This window comes from Vulpes vulpes, chromosome 5 (genome assembly GCF_048418805.1).
Source record: "Vulpes vulpes isolate BD-2025 chromosome 5, VulVul3, whole genome shotgun sequence".
Lineage (NCBI taxonomy): Eukaryota > Metazoa > Chordata > Mammalia > Carnivora > Canidae > Vulpes > Vulpes vulpes.
In genome coordinates, this window is record NC_132784.1 from 64824549 (window position 1) to 64841586 (window position 17038).

General features: G+C 56.3%; 2 protein-coding genes and 1 pseudogene across 11 annotated transcripts in view; 2 read left to right on the forward strand and 1 right to left on the reverse strand.

Annotated features, from left to right (window-relative positions):
* SCYL1 (SCY1 like pseudokinase 1) lies at nucleotides 1-13445 on the forward strand. Of its 7 annotated transcripts, none has more exons than XM_072758407.1 (18): nucleotides 1-188; nucleotides 539-679; nucleotides 855-977; nucleotides 1056-1282; nucleotides 1691-1781; nucleotides 1858-2013; nucleotides 4319-4477; nucleotides 7082-7189; nucleotides 7947-8060; nucleotides 10038-10193; nucleotides 10708-10896; nucleotides 11017-11092; nucleotides 11386-11550; nucleotides 11772-11914; nucleotides 12529-12600; nucleotides 12667-12900; nucleotides 12989-13043; nucleotides 13183-13445. In XM_072758407.1, the coding sequence occupies exons 1-18, from the start codon at nucleotides 78-80 to the stop codon at nucleotides 13305-13307; spliced, it is 2445 nt and encodes an 814-aa protein (XP_072614508.1). In that variant the 5' UTR covers nucleotides 1-77; the 3' UTR covers nucleotides 13308-13445. The 7 variants fall into 7 exon arrangements, with proteins under 7 accessions (XP_072614508.1, XP_072614510.1, XP_072614511.1 ...); XM_072758409.1 differs by having other exon boundaries at nucleotides 12688-12900; XM_072758410.1 differs by having other exon boundaries at nucleotides 12532-12600; nucleotides 12688-12900.
* LOC112924262 (cytochrome c pseudogene) lies at nucleotides 5258-5835 on the forward strand (annotated as a pseudogene).
* The window catches only part of LTBP3 (latent transforming growth factor beta binding protein 3), a 17182-nt gene continuing 13443 nt past the window's right edge, over nucleotides 13300-17038 (reverse strand). For 2 of the 4 annotated variants that reach the window (XM_072758405.1, XM_026004443.2), the window contains 10 exons: nucleotides 16362-16490; nucleotides 15922-16089; nucleotides 15677-15760; nucleotides 15281-15409; nucleotides 15054-15191; nucleotides 14819-14959; nucleotides 14519-14680; nucleotides 14349-14429; nucleotides 14116-14247; nucleotides 13300-13965 (listed from right to left, as the gene is read on the reverse strand). In XM_072758405.1, coding sequence (XP_072614506.1) covers nucleotides 13814-13965; nucleotides 14116-14247; nucleotides 14349-14429; nucleotides 14519-14680; nucleotides 14819-14959; nucleotides 15054-15191; nucleotides 15281-15409; nucleotides 15677-15760; nucleotides 15922-16089; nucleotides 16362-16490 — 1316 coding nt within the window. In that variant the 3' untranslated portion in view covers nucleotides 13300-13813. The remainder of the gene's footprint in view (nucleotides 13966-14115; nucleotides 14248-14348; nucleotides 14430-14518; nucleotides 14681-14818; nucleotides 14960-15053; nucleotides 15192-15280; nucleotides 15410-15676; nucleotides 15761-15921; nucleotides 16090-16361; nucleotides 16491-17038) is intronic. The other 2 variants (XM_072758406.1, XM_026004445.2) reach the window with 1 other exon arrangement.

Sequence of the window (17038 nt, forward strand, 5' to 3'; positions counted from 1 at the left end):
GCCCTCGCCCCGCCCCCTGCTCGGCGGCCTGAGGACCCGGAGCACAGGCGCCCCAGCCTGCGGCGGCGGCGGAGACAATGTGGTTCTTTGCCCGGGACCCGGTCCGGGACTTCCCGTTCGAGCTCAGCCCGGACCCCCCAGAGGGCGGCCCGCCGGGGCCCTGGGTCCTGCACCGCGGCCGCAAGAAGGTGAGCACGGCCCCGCTCTGCAGGCCCTGGCCGACCTCGGCCTCGCCTAGTCAGCGCCGCCGGCCCCGCCGCGTCGCGCCCCGCCTGACGTGGCTGCGGAGCCTCCGGGGCAACGGGCCGCGGGAGGGGGACGGTCAGTGACGACGTGGCGGGCGGAGGACCGAGGGACAGCAGGCGGACGGAACCGGGGTCACGTGGGCCCGACTCAGGCCCCGAGGGCCGACCTGGGGAGAGACTGGCGGCGGCCCTGTCCTCCCCGCGCTTAGCAGCTCTGGGGACCATCTCGGAGCTGGCCTGGTCGCCTGGGGCCCGGCCCACATCCCTCAGGTTCCTCTGCCCTCCTCCCTCAGGCCACAGGCAGCCCGGTGTCCATCTTCGTGTATGATGTGAAGCCCGGTGCCGATGAGCAGACCCAGGTGGCCAAAGCTGCCTTCAAGCGCCTCAAAACTCTCCGGCACCCCAACATTCTGGCCTACATTGATGGGCTGGAGGTACCCGCCCAGGGCGCTGCCCCGTCTTTGCCCCCTCGCTTTCTTCCAGTCTCCCTGTCTTGCCTTCCTGCTTCCACCCCTCCTGCCTCAGCACCCGCAAATTTGATCCCCTTCTCCACCTGTCTCCCCATGCCTCTCATCTTCCCTTCCTCTTACACCATGTCCCCTTTTTCAGACGGACAAATGCCTCCATGTAGTGACAGAGGCAGTGACCCCACTGGGAATGTACCTCAAGGAGCGAGCGGAGGCTGGTGGCTTGAAGGAGCTAGAACTCTCCTGGGGCCTACACCAGATAGTGGTGAGGTGGGGGGCAGTGGTGATGAGAGCAGGGTGGGGGACTTCAGTTGCTGAGTGTGATGGCTCCTTCTGCCCCCAGAAAGCCCTCAGCTTCCTGGTAAATGACTGCAGCCTCATCCACAACAACATCTGCATGGCTGCCGTGTTCGTGGACCGTGCCGGCGAGTGGAAGCTGGGGGGTCTGGACTACATGTATTCGGCCCAGGGCAATGGTGGGGGACCCCCCCGGAAGGGGGTCCCCGAACTTGAGCAGTATGACCCCCCGGAGTTGGCTGATGGCAGTGGCAGAGCAGTTAGAGAGAAATGGTGGGTGACTGGGGGCAGCATGCCCCAGCCCACCCTATTCTGGAAGCTCCTGTAGTCTCAGGACCCCTCAACTAGTTGGCACTCCCCTGTCCCCTGCTGCCCAGCTGGGGAGGGAACCAGGGTCCTCCAAGAGGTAGGCCAAGATAAACACAGGCTTTGGGTGTGTTTTGGTGGTTCTGAGTTTGAAAGATGTGTGATCTGGGGTGGATATCCTTCCTTCTCTGAGCTTCACTTTGTTTATCTGTCAAATGGGACTAATGAACCCTGCTTCTCAGGGCCTTCCTGAGAGGATCAGCTGAGGGACGTAGTTCAGGGTTTGCCATATAGTTAGTGTCTGGTGCCTGAGGCAGATTGGAGGCCTTTACTAGCAGGTGGCAGGGCCTGGAGCAGCTCTGATCCCTGCCTCAGGTCAGCTGACATGTGGCGCTTGGGCTGCCTCATCTGGGAAGTCTTCAATGGGCCCCTACCTCGGGCAGCTGCCCTGCGCAACCCTGGGAAGGTGAGTGTCTTACCCAACCCCAGCCCGCTTCTGCCAGCCAACCAGCCCTGCCCTGCCACTGACCCTTCTCCCACAGATCCCAAAATCGCTGGTGCCCCATTACTGTGAACTAGTTGGAGCCAACCCCAAGGTGCGTCCCAACCCAGCCCGCTTCCTGCAGAACTGCCGGGCACCCGGCGGCTTCATGAACAACCGCTTTGTGGAGACCAACCTCTTTTTGGAAGAGATTCAGGTGAGCCCTCCAGCCGATCCTGGGCTTTGGTCCTGGGTTCTTCACCCCATCCTCCCTACCCACTTTGTGGGCTCCCCCATGACTAGACCCTGGGAGGCAACCATGGATTATGGAGCCAGGCTTTCTGGGTCTGGACCCTGGTTCCGACTCTTACTGTGTGACTTGTCTGACACTTGTTACTAATAATCGTACCTACTACTTCAGAGGAGCTCGGTGAGGGTTCAGTGAGTCTGAAGTGCACAGCATAGTGTTTGGCACATAGTAGGTACTTAGGGACTCCCCTGGCACTCCAGTAACCACTTGTGCATAGTGGCCCTGGCTCTGATATATGCTGTGCCCAGTGCTGCGATGTGCTGTGGCAGGGGGTGGTGGGGTGGGGGTGGAATCAGACCCAGATCCCTGCCCTCAAGGATCAAGCAGGGAGTAAATGGGCCAGGTACCCCCTCTCGGGGATTCTAGCTCGTGGAGAGGGACAGAAAATACATAAATAAGGGAATTTGAACTCCCCAGGACAGGGGTAAGTACCAGGAAGGAAAATAGTGGGTCAGAGTGCCCAGGGAAGGGCTCTCTCAGGGCTGACATTTGAGCTGAGACCTGAAGAGTAGGAAGGTGGGAGCCATGGGGATGATAACTGGGAATGAATATTCCAGGCAGGGGGAATAGCACATGGAAAGATGTGAGGAAGGAATCTTTGGCTTAATCTCCTTAGACTTCAGTTTCCCGGTCTGTATAATGGGGATAATAGTAGTCTCTGCTGGCCGGTAGGTAGTTGTAGGGAATGAAAGAGGAAGGCTCAGCCCCAGATGCCCACTCTGACCTGGCCATGTGTACGACACACAGAAAGGTGACAGAGAGTCTGGAGCGGGAAAAGAGTGACAGGCCCCTGCACAGACCCTGATGGAGCAGGGGCGGGGGGAACCTGAGCTGCATCTTGGCGCAGAGGCACCAGAGACGCTGAGCCCCGTGCCTCCTGGGCAGTGTGGGGATGGCAAGATCTGTGGAATTCTCACATGGCTGACTCTGCCAGGCTGCCCTTCTTAAAAAATGTGCTCCATAGGAAACGGGCTGTGTCTGGCCAGTCCTGAGGAGAATGTGGGAGGGCAGTGCCAGGGGGCCCCCCTTCCTGTCACAGGGCAGACCAGGGGAGGGGGCTTAGCTAGGCAACCCTGAGTGTGGTTGGGTCTTCCTCTGGGCTTTGGCGCCCCATGAGCCCTGCTGTCAGAGCATGAAGCCTCCCTTCCACCCTCGACTGGACTGCTCAGGTGCCAACCAGGTCCTCTTCCTCCCCAGCCAGAGGTCAGCTCTTCTGCACCAGGCGGTGGCTTGGGGGAATGAAGGTACGATCGTGAGTTCAGGAACTTTGGAAGCATGCAGAACTAGGTTATAATCCCTGCTCTGTCACTCTTGGCTAGTGACATTGAGACTCAGCCTCCTTGCCTGTACATGAGGGGATGAGTGCCTCTTCACAAGGTGCAGCACAGTGGAGGCACCAGACCACCAAGTCACACTCTTCTCTGACTGTTTCCTAGCTATGTGACTTTGGACAGATTCCTTGTCCTCTCTGTGCCTCAGCTTTCTTGGTGGATTAAACGTGGACTATGTTGGCACCTAGCTCATCAAGTTGTGACGAGATTATTTAACCTGCATAAAAGTTTTAGTATATCACTCTGACTGGCCTGTAGTCTATCCTCAGGAAATATGAGTTGTTGGGATCACGGCCTCAGAAGGAGGTTGGGGGATCATTGAGGTGACAGTCTGGCCTGTTTGGGTTCAGTGGGAAGACCAGGTTTGGAGGTCAACTGCACCTAATCCCTGCTTTCCCCTCAGTTTGCCACAAACACCAACCCAGCTGGAGCCATGGGGATGGGGGAACTAAGCCCTCTCCCCTCTGAGCCTTAGTTTCCTCATCCTTGTGCTAGGGTTCATAGTACCCACACCTTGGGTTATTGGGAGGAGAAGAGGCCATGTTGACAAAGGGCCTATGCCCCAGGCGGCTGGCTTCCCAGCAACAGGTCATGCACAGTGATGGGAGTGACGATCACTGACCAGGCACCCATGCTGTGTCAGGCACTGTGCTGGCAGCTTTCCTGTGCACAACAGTTCTGTGAGGTCGTATTGTTATTAACCCATTTCACAGATGGAGGAACTTGCCCAAGGATTTGAACCCGGACCAGTTCAGCTCCAGAGCTCATAAGCTTAAGTTCTTTTTCGGGGTGGGGGCTGGTGACCCTCTGTCCTTGCCCATAGCTGAGGAATGGCCTGATGACGCTGAACTCCTACCTGTGTTCTGTCCTTGTTCCCCCAGATCAAAGAGCCGGCTGAGAAGCAAAAGTTCTTCCAAGAGCTGAGCAAGAGCCTAGACTCTTTCCCTGAGGATTTCTGCCGGCACAGGGTACTGCCCCAGCTGCTGACCGCCTTCGAGTTTGGCAATGCAGGAGCCGTGGTCCTCACACCGCTCTTCAAGGTGGGCGGGGGCTGGGTGGGTGTCCATTGCAAAAGAGAAGGCTCTGGGGAGGGACAGCCTGGTTAGGGCAGATGCACACTCATACACACTGCCGGTGTACACTCACACACACACACACACACACACACACGGCAGATACACATATACACAGGGGGCAGACCACGCTCACACACACAGAGACACACGCATGCAGTTGAGGAGCTACTGCTGATATCTCATTGGTTCAGCTACCCAGGGCCACTTGATCTCAGGGAGGCTGTGGGAACTTCTTGTCCTTGAGGAGGTGAAACCCTATGCCTCTAAAATTCTTTTTTCGAAGACCCCTTACTTCAGAGCCATTAAACCTTCCTCCATTTCCCCAAGACAACGCCCTTGTTCTGACTGTGCGCTCTAGTTTCCAACCCCAGTTTCCGTCCTCTCTCCTGACCACTTGGCCCTCTGTTCATTTGACTTCTAGGGGTTCGATCCTCCCCACCTTCTTCAGACCCCAGCCCACTCTTACTTGGGCACCTGCCATTCCCTACTCTATCTAGCCTGGGAGAACCCTTTCCCCCGAAGCGGGAAAGACAGCAAGCAAATCCTGTATGGCTGGGAATCTCCAGAAATTACAGAATTAGAGTTAGAGGGACATCCAGCTTGCCAGCTTGCCAGCTTGTCCCCCTTCATTTCCGGGGGGACAAAAGAACAATTTTAAAAAGGGTGATGGGGACAGCCCGGTGGCACAGCGGTTTAGCACCGCCTTCAGCTCAGGGTGTGATCCTGGAGACCTGGGATCGAGTCCCACGTCGGGGTCCCTGCATGGAGCCTGCTTCTCCCTCTGCATATGTCTCTGCCTCGTTCTCTCTGTGTCTCTCATGAATAAATAAATAAAATCTTAAAAAAAAAAATGGGTGATGGTGAGAAGGGCAAGAAGATTTTGGTTCAGAGGTGTGCCCAGTGCCATACCGTAGGAAAGGGAGGCAAGCGCAGGACTGGGCCAGATCTCTGTGGTTTATCTGGGTGAAAGACAGGTCAAGCCCCTGGATTTTCTTACAAGGATGCCAACCAGAATGAAGGCACCACCTGGGGAGAGGAGACACTGATGGAGTGTTTGCAGAATCCCAAGAAGCACATTTCTGGAACAAAAATGATCTTTGCTGACATTAAGAAGACGGAGGAAAGACTGAACTTGATAGCTTATCTCAAAAGAGCTAATAAGGATAATAGTTGGCCATTGCCTTATTTATTACAAAACAAAAATGTCTCATAACCTTTAAGTGTACCATATTCAAATGGGTCTCAAAGACCAGAATTCAGATCATGAATGGCTGATAGAATATTTCTTTTGGACAGTCCTGGTTTAAATAAGGCTGGCTTGTGGTTAAATGAATATAATCAGCTTTTTGAACTTGATAGTAATTCTGGTTCAGCAAGTGCTGTCACTGTTTCCCCCTTCTAAAAGTATGATTGGAATTGATTATTGATGTTCAGCTTTTCACAGAGATGGCAAATGTCATCTCTAAACTTAAAGGAGATTGGTTTTATATTTAAACTTATATAACTGGTTATATTAATGTATTTAAACGCTGAGGAAATCCCTTCACTGTCTCAGAACAGCAAGACTCAGCTGTGTTTCAAGTTGTTTTGCTTTGCCTGTTAGAGGCAAGGACTGAAGATAAGCTGGCAGTGTCCACTTTATCTTTTTGGTCTTAACCATGCCAATTTAATTAAAATTCCCTGCATCTAAAATGTTGCCTTTTGCTTAATGAAAGGCATGTTAGTGTGGTTTATGTGGTAATATTAAATGAAGAATATTTAACACTTCTCACATTTTACAGATGATATGTACGGTCAGTTGCTTTTAAAATTCGGTGTGACAAGATAAAGCTGCAGACTTGGCTTGTGAATTCTTTACTAAATCAAGACTAAGTTATAATTCAGGATTATTTTCTAAACAGCTATTCAAAGACACTACTGTAGAATTACCATATATGTATGATTGGTAATGGTGCTTTTGCCAAGTCATTAGAAGGGTTAAAATAGAGGTGATATATCATCAGCACAAATATGTAAATTATGTGATAAGTCTTAGGATAATTAAAAACAAAATAACAGATTTTTTTTAAAAAAAGGAATTATTTTTAGAATTCTGTGTGCATGTGGTATATTGGTGCCTGATTATAGGGAAGAGCACAGAGCTTTCATCAACTTCTTGGGAGGCTGCCTTGACCCAGAAAGGTTAAGGGCAGGTCTGCCTGAGATGGAGTATGGGCAGAGGTGCTGCTGGAAAGTGCCTGACTCCTACCATCACCCCATTCCCACCCTGGGAAATCAGCAGGGAGTTCCAGGAAAGTAAGTGAGCCTAGTAAAGTCATCCCACTTCTTTTTTTTTTTTTTTTAATTTATTTATTCATGAGAATACGCAGAGACGAGAGAGAAGCAGAGACACAGGCAGAGGGAGACGCAGGCTCCATGCAGGGAGCCTGATATGGGACTCGATCCTGGGTCTCCAGGATCACACCCCTGGGCTGAAGGCGGCACTAAACCGCTGAGCCACCAGGGCTGCCCAAGTCATCCCACTTCTATGGAAGTAGCTGAGCTCCCTCTTCTTGCTCTTTCCTGAAGGTGGGCAAGTTTCTCAACGCTGAGGAGTATCAGCAGAAGATCATCCCTGTTGTGGTCAAGATGTTCTCATCCACTGACCGGGCCATGCGCATCCGCCTCCTACAGCAGGTAGGGGCTATAGTTAGACCCTGTCCCCTTCTACCCAACCCAGACCCCACCTTGGCTGCTGGGGAGACCCCCCCCCTCCAGCACCCAGCAGGTAGCCAAAGCCCCCACCCTAGCACCCCAGAAACCTTTCCCTAAGTACACACAGGTGAGATACTGGTAAGGCTAGGCTCTTAGGAAATGGAGACAATCAGGGCTCATTGGCAGCTTTGGGAAGGCACATCCTGCCCAAACTGCAGGCCCTACCCCTGCCATCCAATCTCTTGGCTTGGTCACTTTAGCCATTTAGAGTAGGGATAGTATAGTGTCTCTCCTGCCAACTCTAGGTCAGTTGGAAGTATCAGACAAATCTATGGGTTCGGGGGTGGAGGCATCTGATAAGCCAGGAAGTCCTAGAGGTTCCCAGGTATCATTCTCTCTCTAACTGCCAAACATGCTAGTTTTCCCCTTGCTACTTTCTGGGTCAGGGTTATAACCCCTTTTATAGAAAATACAGTGGAGGCTCCAAGAAGGGGTGTGGTGCAGGCCCAGAGGCCAGACCTTCCAGCTCCTAGTCCTTGGTTCTTCCCAGTACCCTCCTGGGCTCTCCTCATCACTCCACAAGGTCCAAGGCCAGAGAAGGGCCAGATGCCAGTTGGAGGGTTCAGGAGACTCACCTGTTTAGCCACTGCGTAGAGGGAATAACCGAGCCATGAAATGGGCCGGTGGCCATGGTCAGGTAGGAAGGGCTGACTGTGTTCTCACTTCTACTGGACCACAGATGGAACAGTTTATCCAGTACCTTGATGAGCCAACAGTCAACACACAGATCTTCCCCCACGTTGTACATGGCTTCCTGGACACCAACCCTGCCATCCGAGAGCAGACAGTCAAGGTAGCTAAGCCCTGGTTTTCCAGGTCTTGAATGAGGCTCACATGAGGACACAGAGGCCTTGGTTTTGGCCTGGGCATCTAAGCAGGTTGGGAGGGGCAGGTACCATCCTGCATGTTGGTCCAGGTTTTGGGCTTAGCTCAGCAGCTGGTGGGGGTTGCAGGGTGGGCATGGCCTGTAGTCCTCTGTACAGCAGACCCTGGCTGAGCATCTCACTATGCCCAGCCCTGTGCCCCATGCTGGGATGCAGTGTGTCTTGGGAAGCTGCTTTTTGAGGTCGCAGGGAATGGGCTTGCCAGACAGTAAACTGGATTAGAAAAGGTATGTTAGGGGGCTCCTGGTGGCTCAGTAGGTTGAGCCTGACTCTTGATTTTGGTTCTGGTCATGATCTCAGAGTCCTGAGATCAAGCCCCACATCAGGCTCTGCACTCAGCCTGAAGTCGGCTTCTCTCTCTCCCTCTGCTGCTCCCCCTGCTTACCCAAGCCTGCACTCTCAAAGAAATAAATGAAATATTAAAAAAAAAAAAATAAGGAAAAGAAAGGATATGTCAGAAAGTCACAGAGTATAAAAAAAAAAAAAAAAGAAAGTCACAGAGTATAAAGAGAAGGGTTTGCAGGTTTTTGTTTTTTTTTTAATTTTTATTTATTTATGATAGTCACACACACAGAGAAAGAGAGGCAGAGACATAGGCAGAGGGAGAAGCAGGCTCCATGCATCGGGAGCCCGATGTGGGATTCGATCCCAGGTCTCCAGGATCGCGCCCTGGGCCAAAGGCAGGCGCTAAACCGCTGCGCCACCCAGGGACCCCCGGTTTGCAGTTTTAAAAACAGCGATCAGGGAAGACTTTGCTAAGGAGGTATCATTTAAGGAAAAGAGACAAGGGATCAGGCTCCAGGGTGCTTGGGAGGAAATGTGCTCCCTGCAGAAGGAACATGTGCAGAGGTCTTGAGGCCAGCCTGTGCCTGGAGTGAAGGAGCAGCAAGAAGTTTAGCATAGCTGAAGGGGCATGGGGAGAGAGGCAGAGTCAGAGGTAACAGTGGCTCCCATCTGAACGGTAGTAGCAGGTGGACAGAAGGGACCACATCCCAAAGGTGGGGCAGACAGTATATGCTGATGGGTGGCAGTAGAGCCAAGTGTGGCTCTGAGGTTTCTGGCCTTGGCAGCTGCAAGGTTACATTGCCATTTATCAAGAAGTTTGGGAGCAGCAGTTTCACAGGAAGCGGTTGGTCTGGTCTTGGCCACGTAAGTTGGGCAGGTGCAGGTGTCTGTTCAGCCGCTGGTTATACATGTATGAAGTTTAAGGAAGAAGCCTAGGCAGGAGGTGCTCACCTAGGTATTGTCTGCTAATAAGGCATTTAAAGTCACAAAGGAGGTAAGATCGCGTAGCGTGAGGGGTAGAAGAGAAGAGGCCTGGGGAACAGATCTGGGGGTCTGAACAGTCTCATCCACAGGAGATTGAGAAGGAGCAGCCATTGGGGTCAGAGGAGAACCAGGAGTGGGGGGTGGGGTCCTGGAGGGCCAGAGATGGAAGTCTCAAGGAGGAAGGAGATCTTGGGGGTGTCAAAGCTGCTGAGGGATCAGATATCGTTTTGGTTTGGATGGAGAACTGGCCATTGGATTTAGCAACATGGAGGTTCCTTGTGACCTCTACTCGAGCCACTTGGTAGAGTGTGGTACAGGGATGTTTCTGTGGAAGTCTGAATTGAATGCATCCAAGAGGGAGCAGAAGGAGAGTGATGGGAGGCGAGAATGTGAACAAACTTTGGAGATTTTGCTGTAAAGGGGACAGAGAAGTGTCCCCTTCCTCGACACTCTGGGTAGGGGCCAGGACCAGGTAGGGAGGTAGGTTTGGGAGGGCTTTGGCAGGTCCTGCCAGAGCCCAGTGTCCCAATTGGCCTCCGTACCCTCCCAGGAGGCCACTCCTATATGTGACCCTTGCTGGCTGTAGCCCACAGTTTCCACATTCCCCCACCCTGCAGTCCATGCTGCTTCTGGCCCCAAAGCTGAACGAGGCCAACCTCAATGTGGAGCTGATGAAGCATTTCGCGCGGCTGCAGGCCAAGGATGAACAGGGCCCCATTCGCTGCAACACTACCGTCTGCCTGGGCAAAATCGGCTCCTACCTCAGTGCCAATGTGAGTGCCCTGGGACCTCTGTCCCTGTCTCAGGACCCAGCATCCTCTAGGGCTAGGCCTCCTTGTGCAGGGCCTGGCATCCTCCCAGCCCCAGTGTCTGAGGGGTAGATGGTGGTGAATCTGGGAACTGAACCTGGGCTTGCCTGGCCCCATGACCCATGTGCATTCCCTCAGCCGGGGTTTGTAAATGGAGACTACTGCAACGCACAGACAGCAGGAATGAATGAATGAATGAATGGTATCAATGGTGTAGGTGGGGAGAGAGGCACAGGCTCCAGGGAAGCCGCTGCTCTGGCCCCTATGGTCCTGAGGCATCATGAACCCACTGAACTGGGAGGAGAAGCCAAGCTGGAGTTTTAAGTAAAAATTCTCCTCCTTTGTTAGTGATTTGCTCATCTTTTTCAGACTTGGGGTCAGGGGGCCTGTGGATGGCCTCTGCTCTGCAGCAGGTCTGGCAGTTCTGGGTCCCAGGACTGACCCCACACTCAGGAGCCCTCTCCCCTGCCCCTCCCAGACTAGGCACAGGGTCCTCACCTCCGCCTTCAGCCGTGCCACTAAGGACCCCTTTGCACCTTCCCGGGTGGCGGGGGTCCTGGGTTTCGCTGCCACCCACAACCTCTACTCGATGAATGACTGTGCCCACAAGATCCTGCCTGTGCTCTGTGGCCTCACCATGGATCCCGAGAAATCCGTGCGAGACCAGGTGAGGCACAGCTGGGCCCGGGCTCTGGAGCTGAGGCTCGGGGGATATCTGGGCTCTAGCTGGCCTGGTGGGCTCACGGGAACCCTGGAGGCCCCAGCTCTGCCCCTTACTACCCCACAGGCCTTCAAGGCCATTCGAAGCTTCCTGTCCAAACTGGAGTCTGTGTCAGAGGACCCCACCCAGCTGGCTGAAGTGGGTGAGTGGCCCACACTCATGTTCCCTCTTTCTCCCACATCTTCGACTATCACCTGACATGGCCCCCTTCCACCTCCCTGGAGTATCTGAAAGCTGGAAGAACCCCAGAGAGCAGACCTGACACCATTGCTCCTCACCCACCCCACTCCCATCTCACAGATGGGGTGCGGATGCACAGGTCTGGAGAAGAGAGGGCCACTACAAGTTGCTCCGTGTCAGTTATTGCCTTCCTGTCATCTTCCCCATGAGGCCCTGGGGTGACTATACCTGTTTCTCTCTCTCATCATTGTCTAGAAAAGGATGTCCATGCGGCCTCCAGCCCAGGAATGGGAGGAGCTGCAGCCAGCTGGGCAGGCTGGGCTGTGACAGGAGTCTCCTCGCTCACCTCCAAGCTGATCCGTGCGCACCCAACAGCTGCCCCGGCTGAGCCCAACATCCCCCAGAGACCCACACCTGAGGGTGAGTGCCCCAGGGCTGCATCAGTGACTGAGAGGGCTCGGAGGAGTTGTTAATGTCTGGCTTCCCCAGGGGTGGTGGTGGGGACGTGGGAGACAGGGCAGGGTCTTATCCCTTCATGAGCTTCTCCTCCCTACCTTCCCCCCTACCCCAGCAACCTCTCCCTGTTTTGAGACCTTTCTGGGCCCCAGTGTATGGGAGCTCAGTGATCCTCTGCTCCTCAGGACTTCCTGCCCTGGCCCCCACCCTTGTCCCTGCCACATCCACAACCTCAGGCCACTGGGAGACACAAGAGGAGAGCACAGACACAGCGGAGGACAGCAGTGCTGCCGACAGATGGGATGATGAAGACTGGGGCAGCCTGGAGGTGAGTGGGGCTGAAAGGGTCTCCTCAGGCCACTCTAGCTCAGAGGTTATAGGCTGCCTTCAAAGAGCTCAGGTGAGCTTGGCTGGAGTCATGCCTGGCCTCTGCACAGCATCCCTGGTAAGTAGGTGTCATGGAGTGGCCCTGGTGTATAAGAGCTGGCAGCTGACACCCACTAAACCCAAGGGCCTCTGGGAGCAGGGCTGGAAATGAAAGTCCAGGTGGGTGGTTTTGGAGGCAGTCCATTGGTCTTCTCACCCTCTTCTGCTCCCCATCCTTCCCCCAGTAGCTCCAATGGTTAATAAGGAGAGGCCATTCCCAGGCCTATGGAGTGGAGCTACCCTGAAGGGAATGGGGGCAGACCTCTCCACTGCTGACAGCAGTCTCTGGCCCAGGGCTGTGGAGAGGGGTGTGGAACTGCTAGATCTCATTCCCCAGCCTCAGAGGAATGATGGCACATCCACTCTGTAGATGGGAAACAAGGCTTGAGGAGCAAATGAGATGGAATGCAAAAGAAGAAAGGGTGGAGCCCATGGCTGAGAAGAGGCTGGCAGGCTCCTTGCCCTTTGGGTGGGGGCTGGAGTGTCTATAGTCGTGCTCCCCTTCCCACACTGCAGCAGGAGGCCGAATCTGTGTTGGCCCAGCAGGAAGACTGGAGTACTGGGGGCCAGGCTAGCCGTGGTGGGCAGGTAAGTGGGGTGGGACAGGGGAGTTCCTGTGTGTGGGGGGGTCAGCTCCCCCCCCCATCCCATCAGGCACTACCTCTCCACCTGCAGACCAGCAATGTGGACCCCAAATCCCCTGAGTCAGACTGGAGCAGCTGGGAAGCCGAGGGCTCATGGGAGCAGGGCTGGCAGGAGCCAAGTCCCCCAGAACCGCCCCCTGAGGGCACAAGGCTGGCCAGCGAGTATAACTGGGGTGGCTCGGAGCCCAGTGACAAAGGTGATCCCTTTGCTGCCATGTCTGCACGACGGGAGGCTGGCACCCAGGTACTTGGCCCCCATCCACTTGAGGGTACAGACTGGGGTATACCTCAGCTGGGAGTCCACCTCCACTCCAGCCACACTTCCCTTTCAGCTGAGACCTGATTCTTGGGGCGATGACAACTGGGAGGGTCTGGAGACAGAGAGCCGTAAGTGCTTCCCCTGGCAGGGGTGGCAGTGGCGGGGGGGGGCGGGGGGGCGGACCAGGGCCCCGGGCAGGTGCACGCTGGGAAGCCGAGACCCCTGTGGTCCTGAAGCCCTCAGCCCACCTCTTCCTCCTGCTCCCAGGGCAAGGGAAGGCTGAGCTGGCCCGGAAAAAGCGCGAGGAGCGGCGGCGAGAGATGGAGGCCAAACGCGCGGAGAAGAAGGCAGCCAAGGGTCCCATGAAGCTGGGGACCCGCAAGCTGGATTGAACTGTCTGTGTGGGCACTTGTAGCTGTGGAGAGCAGGCCCACAGATGTATTTATTGTACAAACCATTGCCAGCCTGGCCCCCTGGCCAGACACATCTCACGTGTACATAATCAGAGCCACAATAAATTCTATTTCACACCCCGGTGCTGGGCTCAGTGTAGCCCCTCCTAGGAGGCTTGGGTCTGGTGCTGCCCTGTGGAGTCCATGCCCATCGCAGACGTGAACATCGATTTGTTCGAAAGCCAAGAGTAGAGGCACAATCTGATTTATCAGTTTCCAGGAAATGCCCTCTGGGAGGAAGCCACCAGTGCCCCAGACCCAATCTCCGCCTGTGACCTGGGTGGCATCCCGCTACAGATGCCCTTGTAACTCCAGGCACAGGAAGGGGTCTGCGGGCCCTGGAGAGCTCTGGGTCCAAGCCCCGAGTCACGGCAGACGATAGAGGCAGAGCTCGCCCAGAGGGTCAGGTGGAAGCCCCTCGCTGATGGCCAAGATCTGGCTCTCCGTTAGCGGCGACGCTGGGGCACGCAGGCCCCATGCGGGCGGCTGCGCGCGAAGCCAGCTTTGCAGACGCAGCGGAAGGAGCCACTCGTGTTCACGCAGCGCTCGCTCTTGCACAGCAACCCGCGCTGGTTCAGCTCTCGGCACTCATCGATGTCTGGAAGTGAGGGCGACAGGTGCGGGCTTCATCAAGGGCGCCAGAGCACTCAACCCCCTTAGTGTGCCCCTCCACCCCCCTGCAGCTGGCCTGGGCATTGGCCCCACCCCCCAGAGCCCCTGCCCTGCTCCCTTCGCCCTGCTCGCTTACCCACGCAGCGTGCACGAGATGCGTCGAGCTGGAAGCCGCCTGGACACTCGCACACCGCACCGCCCGGCCGGGGCACGCAGCGGCCACTCACACAGCGGCATTCATCTGAATCCTCTTCAGAGCTGTCCTCTTCTGCGCCGGGCGGGGAGAATGCGGACATCAACCTCCACCTCCACCAAGCTGATGGTTGATGACCCTCGTCGCCTCTGCCCCTTCCCCGTTGTTAAACTCACCTCGAGGGGGCTTCCCCAGCAGCAAGGGGCTGGCATCCCAGAAGGAGTTGCTCTCACTCTGCGACGTTGGGCACTGGGGCCCTGGGAGGGACAGGGGCGGTCAGTGACTGGGATGCACCCAGGCTCCCGCCCCAATACTCCTCTGCCAACTGCTCCCAGGCGGTGCCCACCAGCACCGCGAGGTGGGCAGGGGCGGCACTGGGCCCCCCAACCGCGGCCCTGGCGACAGCAGCAGTCGTCGAAGGTGAGGGCTGGCCCAGTCAGGGGCCCCGCGCACATGCCATCTTCTCCACGCTGGGCCCAGCACACGTCCCGTCGCTCTGGGGCACGCTCTATGGAGGAACACCAGGCATCAACTAGGGGGGACAGTCAGCTCCCGGTTCCAACCTACCCTTGCGGGGCTGCGACCCCTGGACACCACACAGTGGAGGTCCGGGCCCTGGAGTCGGCCCAGGACAACTCGCCCTCACCGGCTGGGCTCTCTGGGAGCTGGCAATCTCGGCCGGCGGGCCCGGGCACCCAGGGCGGGCGGCACTCGCAGCGGTAGGAGCCCGGCAGGTTGACGCAGCGACCAGGGCGGCAGGCTGCCGGGTCCTGGCACTCGTCTATGTCTACGGGTAGCGAGGGCATGGGGGGGTGGCGGTCACAGCTCGGCCCGATCCCCGCTCCCCTCCTGGTTCCCCAGCCAGCAGGCCTGGGCCTCACCCATCTCCTCAGGGCTTAGACACTGGCGCTGCGCCGGGCTGTACTCGGCAGGTGGTGTGCAGGCACAGCGGTAGCCGCCGCGCGTGTTCTCACACACTCCGTTCCGGCAGTTGGACTCGTCCAGGCACTCGTCCACGTCTGCGGGGAGGAAGAGCGCGAGTGGAGGGTACTGGCCCGAAGTGGGATGGTTGTGCGCGTCTCCCGGCCACTGTCCAATGGCCCCTTACCCACGCACTCCAGTAGGTTCCCGTCGTAGTAGAAGCCTTGCTTGCAATAGCACTCGTAGCCCGGCTGCGTATTCACGCACTTGCCCTCCTTGCAGATCTCCGCCCCAAACAATATGCACTCGTCGATGTCTATGGAGTGACAAGCCGCGGGTGCCTGTGGCCTCCACCTGCCCGGCGGCTCGGGCACGCGGTCAGGGAGGTGGGCGGGGCTTACCGCGGGAGCGGAGCAAACTCCGTGGGAGAGGCTTTTCCCGACGCTGCCGTGACGGGGGTAGGGGCGGGGCAGGCGCTGAAGGCGTGGGCGGGGCTTACCCCAGTGCTCGCTACCGAACTAGAGAGCACGGGCGAGATCGGGGCGGTCCAAACATCGGTGGGCGGAGCCGCGTTGGGGCTTACCACGGTGGGCTGGGATGCCATAGTTGACAATGTTGTTGTCTTGGGTGTAGCCCTTCCCGTCTGGGCAGAGACTGTGGAACTCAGCTGCGGTGAGAGAACGGCCGTGGGAAGGAAAGGAGGCAGGACTGAGCGCGTGCGCACTAGCCCTCGGGCTCAGGTCGGAACTCTCCGCCCCATTTCCCACCGACCCAGGGAGGGCCGTTCCCCTACTCTGTTTCCAAAATGAAGAAATGGAGACTCCTGACCTGAGCTGTAGACTGGGCAGGGGTAGATCTCGCAGTGGTCTCCCCAGCCAGCCCCCAGTGAGCAGCAGCACTCCTGCTGGGTGACATTGGTGGCCAGTACACTGTCGCAGAACACCGTGTCATCGAAGTTAAGGTAGCACTCCTTCTTGTGGTGGGGCTGCTCCACCTCTGAGGGGAGCGGAGGGCAGCTCAGGGCCCTGCAGTCTCGTCAACCCACCTCCCCACCAACCTCATTCCTCTGCTCCTTCACATTCCCTGGCTCCCCTCAGCTGCCCTGTCCAGGGTCAAGCTCCATCCTCAAGGTGGCATTCAGGGCTCCCCTGAAAGGCACTTCTCCCCATTCCCCAGATTCCAGAGGGTGGGACCAGAGTCCATCTCTGCACCAAAGCTGCAGCTAACGGAAGTGGTACAGCCTGAGGAGGAGCCTGGAGGGCACTCACCCTCACAGCCGCGCTGGTCCTGGGTGGGCGTGAAGCCCTCATCACAGATGCAAGTGTAGGAGCCCTGCAGATTCTCACAGGCCCCGTGGGGAAGGCACAGGCCCGGGTCCTGGCTGCACTCATCTATGTCTGTGGTGAGGGAGGGAAGCAGAAATAGTTGCTCCAAGGGAACCAGCCCCTCCTCTCTAAGGATGTGCCTCCAGGGACTCACACAAGCTCAGAACTCAAACTTCCACTTTGATCTCAAAGTACACACAACAGGAAGTCTGCTCGTGTCTGTCTGTGCCTGTGGGTAGAGGTGTGCACATTCACTGTCTTCTTCCTGAAACCTGCGATGGCTGTCACTGACAACAAATGGAGTCCTCAACTCAGCATTTGAGGACCTGCAGTTTGGCCTCCTGATATCTTTCAGTTTTATCCTTTAAACACCAACACCCCCCAACTCTATGTTAGGAGCATTCTCCACACAAAACACAACTAGCTCCTTCCAGATCTCTGTGCTCTGAACACACTGTTCTTTGGGCCTGGAATACCATCCGTGCTTCTCTCTGCATGGGGACTTATTTATGTGTTAGGGGACCATCTTTATGCTCCAAGTTCCAATTCAACTGTCACCTTTCTGTTGCCAGTTAATCATTTGTCCAGACCTCTTTTGGCATCCTGAATGGTAGGAATCA

Bases quoted from the DNA above. Each gene is read 5' to 3' on its own strand.
- SCYL1 (XM_072758407.1), top strand. From the start codon at position 78: ATGTGGTTCTTTGCCCGGGACCCGGTCCGGGACTTCCCGTTCGAGCTC. The intron at 978-1,055 runs GTGAGGTGGGGG...TTCTGCCCCCAG, and splicing joins GGGGCCTACACCAGATAGTG to AAAGCCCTCAGCTTCCTGGT. The intron at 8,061-10,037 runs GTAGCTAAGCCC...CCCACCCTGCAG, and splicing joins TCCGAGAGCAGACAGTCAAG to TCCATGCTGCTTCTGGCCCC.